Raw genomic sequence first — 7296 nt, 5'->3', positions numbered from 1 at the left:
ATCAGAAAAAAAAAATTAGAATTTTCTAGAAACAATTATAAAAGAGCTGTGTTCACTCTCCATAGATTTCCTGACCAAAATAAGAAATTCTGTTAGAAAAAAATTATAAATGAGCTGTGTTTGCTTTCCAGAGATCTACAGATAGCTCAGCTCTTGCTAGAAAGAAAATTCTAAAAACAAACAAACCTGCCATCACTCTTTGTTAGCTTATCTCATGTTTACTAAAAACCACAGTCTTTTATTTACAATTCAGTCATTTACTCCAGGTTCCTTCTGACCATCTCATGAATCAGCAATCTATGACCATAGCCCCTTGATGCTTAGAAGACAGCAAGTACACTTTAAAACAAAAACAAAAAAAACCATGGTAAATGAATTCAGAGATCTGCTCGCCTTTGTAAGCACAAACAATAAACTTAGCTGGGTGGGAATCCCACCTGAGATTACCATTCTGTCCATGCCTTGACCTAAATTAGCTCTGTCCCAGGCTGACCTTGAACTCAGGAATCTCCCTGCCTTTGTATCTTTCTGACAAACTGGCTCATAGTTCAGCTGCCTCTGTTTTTCTTGGTCCACAAAAACCCTTATATAATTAATATTGCATCCTTATAGTTTGCATAGTTGAGAAATTATATATTTTTGAACTCATGCTTTCAGAGTTTTTTCCCAACGCTAGGGCTGTGAGGTGGGAGTGGATAGGGGGAAGCACCCTTATAGAAGCAGGGTAGATGGCGGATGGGATAGGGAGTTTTCAGAGGGGAAACTAGGAAGAGAATAACATTTGAAATGTAAATAACAGCATTAATGGCTGTACTGAAGATCATATTTACCATTTTTGCTAAGGACATAGACACACCTCTTCCTCCCAGACTCATGATTATCATGGAGTCATTAACCTTGGTATAGAGAACACATACACACACAAATGTGTGTGTGTGTGTGTGTGTGTGTGTGTGTTTGTGTGTGTGTGTGTGTGTAAAACAAGCCACATGCCCAGCAACCATCAATACTTGGGAGGCCCACGCCCTGCTGGCTCTGTTCCAGGGATGGGAGGGAACCATGTCTGACTGTCCCTTGCACATGGCAATGCAGGACTCAGTAGGGCATTGTAGCATACACCTGAGAAGGAGAAAGAGGTGGATCAGGAGTACAAGGCTAGCAAGTTTGAGGCCAACCTGAGTTACAAGAGACCCTATCTATACTTCCCCAAAACAAAGAGAAGAAAGTAAGCAGAAGAGTCTTAATCCTAGAAGTTTTATCCTTTTTGTCACTCCATCTCCTATGCCTGCTCCAGACTTCTCAGTTCCCGATTTTACAGTGTTGAATGTATTCACTTCTTTGTGAGGCTGGATATAAGGCAAAAGAGTATTTTTTTTATGCTCATAGCTCCATTATCCCATATTCATATAGACATTACTATAGTCACGCCTGTATGTTGGATATTATGTAATGGTAAGCAGGTTTTGGGGATTGGTAAGTGATGAGGTTAAATAAAAAAGTATCTACTGGGCACAGTGGCATGTCTGATCCCATCACTTATGAAACTGAGGTTAGTTAAAAAAAAAAAAGATCCAATAATAGCAACAACAATAACAACAAAAACCCTCAAAACTGACTGGTATAAAAATGGGAAAATACAAATAATTTCTGTCTTGATATTCATACTACAGTTCCATTAAAACATGCATCTTTGAGGGTTGTTTCCTATATCCCTTAGTGGGATATCCGTCAACCTCAGATGATTGAGTTGTAAAGTCAGTGTAGGAGCAGGACCACCTGAGTTTGCTATTCGTCTCTCATACCTATCATCTGGGTCTTCCTTCCATCCATCGTTAGGTGCTGTACATGAATTTGATGGAAAACTCTTCTGTCATAGTATTTAACTGAGATTTTAACAAAGTACAAAGTTTAAAGGGAAAATTCTGATTTAGTAGTACTGAAATAGTTTAAGACTGAGAAACTAATTAGATGAGCTTGTGAATTAATCTGCCCTGTGTATTCTGAGCAGGAGTGGCAGGACAGTAAGAATTGCATTTGTCACAGAAAACAAAATTTTGTCTTCTGTACAGTTTTGTCATTCTGAGCTTGCAAACAATATCCTTAGCTTCTTTTTTGTTTAATAAAGAATATTAGGGTTGATAATGTAGCTTAGTGGAAGGGCACTAGCGTGTATACCATAAGGCCTTGGCTTTAATCCTTAATATTCAATCATCATGATGATGATATATTTAAAATTCTCTACCATGGGATCAAATCCTATCTTTTAATGTTACCACAGTATTTCTAATACACAATCTCATACAAGCATGTCTTATATGTTTCTGAATCTGAAGCATGTCTTACACCATTCTCTTTTTCTGCCTGTGCGTCTCTTTGCTTTTTTGCTTATCCATTAAAAGCAAGCACAACAAAAGTCACTGGAATGTCATTGTGTACATAACATATACTTCTTGAGTTTGGGGGGGTTGTTGCTGTTTTATTTTGACTTTATATCAGATGTCATTAGAGCATAGACACTTTCAAGGTAGCTGACACAATAGCTGTTAAACATTACTTGTTGAGTGAAGAGGCTAGAGACAGACTTTATTTTTAAAGGGAAAAATATTCTCAGACAGGTATCTAGGGGCTGGAGAGATGGCTCAGCAGTTAAGAGCACTGGGTACAAGTTCCATTCCCAACACCTGTATCAGGCAACTTCAACTTCGTGTAATTCCAATTCCAGCATATCTGACACTTCTGGCATGCATGTATGCACGCGCGTGCGCACACACACACAGAGAGAGAGAGAGAGAGAGAGAGAGAGAGAGAGAGAGAGAGAGAGAGAGAGAGAGAGAGAGAGAGAAAGACAAATATATACTTTTAGAGAGCAGAAAGAAAAAGATATCTGGGAATAGGCTGTCACTGTTATGCTCTGGTAGTTCATTCATTGTATTATGCTCTATGTTGGGTCAGTGCCTGCAGCATATTAGGCTCTGGAGATTGAGGTGCAGATGCTGGCTTTGCCATGTGAGAACTCTGCTTAGGTGGGAGTCAGACATAACACAAAGGTAATTACTGTTTAGTGTTGCTGTAATAATATGAGTGCTTTGGAGGATAAGCAGCAAATGATTAACTCTGTGTGGACTCTAATGTTTTGCCAAGGGTGAAAAAAAATACTGGAATCACAGAAGTTCTAGAGGGAATCCAACTCTAGAACATTTATGTAAAAACACAAAAGCATATTCAGGAAGAAGTGAAGTTTGTTGTAACCACTCTATTTGAGGGCTTTATGGTTTTTTTTAATTGGATATTTTATTTATCTACATTTCAAATGTTATCCCCTTTCCCAGTTTCCCCTCCACAAACCCCCAGTCCTATCCCTCACCCCCTGCTTCTATGAGGGTGCTCTTCCACCCACTCCCACCTCCCCGACCTCGCATTCCCTTTCACTGGGGCATCAAGCTTTCACAGGACCAAGGGCCTCCCCTCCCATTGATGCCAAATGAGGCCATCCTCTGCTACATATGCAGCTGGAGCCATGGGTTCCTCCATGTGTACTCTTTGGTTGGTGGTTTTAGTCCCTGGGAGTTCTGGGCGGGGGGGAGGGTGTCTGGCTGGTTGTTCTTCCTATGGGGTTGCAAATCCCTTCAGTTCCTTCAGTCCTTCCCCTAACTCCTCCATTGGGGTCCCTGTGCTCAGTTTGATGGGTGGCTGAAAGCATCTGCCATCTGTATTGGTCAGGCTCTGGCAGAGCCTCTCATGAAACAGCTATACCAGGCTCCTGTCAGCAAGCACTTTTTGGCATCAGCAATAGTGTCTGGGTTTGGTGACTGTATATAGGATGGATCCCCAGGTGGGACAGTCTCTGGATGGCCTTTCCTTCAGTCTCTGCTCCACTCTTTGTCCCCATATTTCCTTTAGACAGGAGCAATTCAGGGTTAAAATTTTGGAGATAAATGAGTGGTCCCATCCTTAAACCAGAGGCCACGCCTAACCTCTAGATATAGTCTCTACAGGTTCTCCCTCCCCTTTGTTGGGTATTTCAGCTAATGTCATCCCCATTGGGTCCTGGGAGCCTCTTGCTTTTCTGGCATCAGGGACTTTCTAGTATGAGAGGAAATAGATAGCATAAAGGTAGTTGAGATTGAGTCCATTGAAACCAGGTTTTAAAATAGCTTGATACAACTAAGGCATATATATCCTTCTCCTTAAAGCATAAAAATATTTTTCTAGCAGTTTTAAAGTAAGCATGCATTATGATTGTTTATGTAGAGGTGATTCTGTGTCAAAGATGGGAATATAGTCACATAGGAAGCTGAGACTTCTAAAATATCTAGGAAGGATCAAGAACAAGGGAATCCAAAGAACCCTTCTGACCTCTGGGGCTGTACCTTCCAGTGGTTAGGGACAGAAGTGCAACATAAAGAAGCCTTCTCTACATCGTCAGAAGGCCTGTGACTTTGTTTACCAAAACTCACACACAGACTACACATACCCTTAGACATTACTAACAGATCATCTATTATCTGAGGCCTTTTTGGTTCTCTTTCTGAAACCATTTTATGATACAGAGCCAACTTGTTGCTTTTTTTTTTTTAATAGCCTTATTGGAGTCATTTCTTTGTTCTCTGAGACTGATTTCACTTCACAGTGGTAAAATTAGGTAGGCTCAGTAGAAACCGTATCATTTACAAGATTGAAATATGTACTGTAGCCTGTTACAGAAAAGTTTACTTATCTCTAGTTTAGTTCTTGCTGATAGAAAAGAGGGGAAAGAGTTGTATATAGTATTTTCCTAGGACTTTGTGTTTGGAGAAATCTCTTTACTAATAATTGAAAGTTTTCTGAAACTTTGGGTTGTTCTTACTAGTTGTTACTTTTTAGTGACTATAATTCAAAAAAAGGTTATAATTAAGTAAAGCTCTTTGTAGATACAAATTTAATTCACTGTTGAGGTAATCATATAAAATGGTGTAAGAGATTAAAATTCACTGTTGAGGTAGTCATATAAAATGGTATAAGAGATTAAAATATTGCCCTTGCCCTTGCTGAGCTAGCTGCAGAATTTAAGAACCTGCTGGAGAGCTGATTATTCTTTGTTATTTAACAAAAATTCTAAAGCAATATAAAGACGAGACTGAAGTTTAAGGAAGTTAGAAGGCTAATGGAGCCAGAAATTGCAGGCCTTTAGGCTCAGTCATCCCATGAGGAGAATGAGTGTTGCTAGCACATGGATAAAGCCCAGATCCACTGCAGATTACACCAGTGTATGGAAACCCACCCTTCATGGTCACACTTAAAAAATGTTTTGTGGGAGTTGAGTACTGAGTAACTGAAAAGCTCTCAACAGCTAACTTGAATGAAAAGTTGTGTGTGTCCCCGTTTAAAATTCCTTTCTTTCCTCCAGGCTATCCTACTTACAAAGAAAAAGTAAAGAAAAGGCCAGGGGGCCGTCCAGAAGTCATTTACAATTATGTCCAAAGACCCTTCATTCGAATGTCCTGGGAGAAGGAGGAAGGAAAGAGTCGGCATGTAGACTTTCAATGTGTAAAGAGTAAATCTATTACCAACCTGGCAGCAGCTGCTGCAGACATTCCCCAGGACCAGCTGGTAGTCATGCACCCTACTCCACAGGTGGATGAGCTGGATATCCTTCCCAGCCACCCTGCCTCGGGCAACAATGACCTCGATCCTGATGCACAGAATCCAGTGCTGTGATGCTGATGTTCCTGAAACCATAGCATGCTACTCTTCACAGTGACGTCGTACTCCTCATTCTGCACTGCGAGGCCTCTTTTCTTCATTGTGAGATGCACATGTTTAGGATACTGCAGTGTAGGCTTTTTTAAAGACCAAAGGTAGCTGAATGGTTTTTTAATGAGTACAACTTTAGCATCCTGGTTCCAGTTCTATAAATGTATTTGTTTACCAGTAGGTTTGTGAAATTGGTTCTTTGTATGGGGATAGTCCTTTTTCACATATCTAGGTCTTCTCAGAAGTGGTGGGAACTTGGCAGCTGGGGTACTTTCAGTGTAGATTGATACTTATGCCCCAGGTAAGATGCAGAATATTACAGAGTTGCACTTTATAGTGGTGGTTAAATGGAGCTGTTGAAGCCATTTTAGAGCTGTGATGCACAGTATAAGTGCTTCTATCAGAGTATTCCTCAGTACAGTATGTATAGTTGGCCCACAACAAGCAAAAACATATTTATCTTGGGTTTATTTAAACAATTAGGATGAAATTTGATGCTTATAGTGTTGGTTCACTCATCTCCAGAGCCCTGCAGCCCTTTTAGAGTGAGTCACATGCAGGGAGGGTGAACTTCAAGAGGTGGTTTACTGTCCAGTCTGCCTTATCCTTAATCTGTTCATATATTTATTTACTAATGCTTTTTTTCTTAAGAGTTATGGAATAGGAAAACGAACTGTTTGCTCATTTACTAAATGATTGTAAACTAGAGTTTTTCATCAAAATAAAATTTCATTGTTTTAATGTTTCTGACCAACTTTATGAACACCTTGGCTAGATTCTGTGTCATGTATATTATGTAGAACTAGAAATCAAATGATAGCTTCAAAAGCACCTTGGTATATTTGTAAGAGGCACTTAAATTTCTTATAAATTCATGAAAAGCACTATAAATCCAAAACAGTTGATCAACATTTTCAGGATATGAAAATGGAATGACGCCTGTGTTTAGGAACCCTAACTTTTAGGGCTAGTTTCTAATTCTTAATTCAATATTCTTTCCGTTAGTCAGCAGACTATTTAAGGATTTAAATATTTGATGGTTTACAACAAAGAATCATTAATATTTTTAGTGCTTTGGGTCTTAGATCACTTAACTTTTTGTAGCCATACAAATAGTCCAGGACTGTCCTCTGAGCCACAGAATTGCCATCCTGGAGTGCTCAGCTGTGCCTGCTTGCAAAAAAAAAAAAACCATCCTAATTAGGCTTTTTGACTGTTTATATTCCCCGCAGGGAGGTATGGAGAATATCCCAAGACCCTCCTCACTTGAGTGCCCAGCTGTTCCCACTTCCAGTTATGTACAACTCTACCCTTAACTGGACATGGCCTCAGGGAGGGAATAAATATATAAGGCTGGAGAAGATGAGGGATGCCTATGGGAAACCCATTTTCTCAGCTGGGTAAAGGCTTTCTAGTGTGGCCTTTGTGAGTATAAGCATGTTTTATATGGAAACCAGGTAAACCCATTGGTTTCCAGGGTGAACTTGAGTTTGGTAAGATCACATCTCCATTTGTCGATGGGACCATAGAAACAGGGTAGATGTCGCTTATGTCTACCCCTGG

General features: G+C 39.9%; 1 protein-coding gene across 4 annotated transcripts in view; it reads left to right on the top strand.

Moving 5' to 3' along the window:
* The window catches only part of Btbd10 (BTB domain containing 10), a 53430-nt gene extending 46943 nt beyond the window's left edge, over nt 1–6487 (top strand). For all 4 annotated transcript variants that reach the window (XM_028768044.1, XM_028768046.1, XM_028768045.1 and 1 more), the window contains one exon: nt 5387–6487. In XM_028768044.1, the coding sequence (XP_028623877.1) occupies nt 5387–5697 (311 nt within the window). In that variant the 3' untranslated portion in view covers nt 5698–6487. The remainder of the gene's footprint in view (nt 1–5386) is intronic.
* The last annotated feature ends 809 nt before the right edge of the window (nt 6488–7296 follow it).

This window comes from Grammomys surdaster, unplaced genomic scaffold, assembly GCF_004785775.1.
Source record: "Grammomys surdaster isolate TR1022 unplaced genomic scaffold, NIH_TR_1.0 184, whole genome shotgun sequence".
In the NCBI taxonomy this organism is placed as follows: Eukaryota; Metazoa; Chordata; class Mammalia; order Rodentia; family Muridae; genus Grammomys; species Grammomys surdaster.
This window is presented reverse-complemented; position numbering and strand designations above follow the sequence as displayed.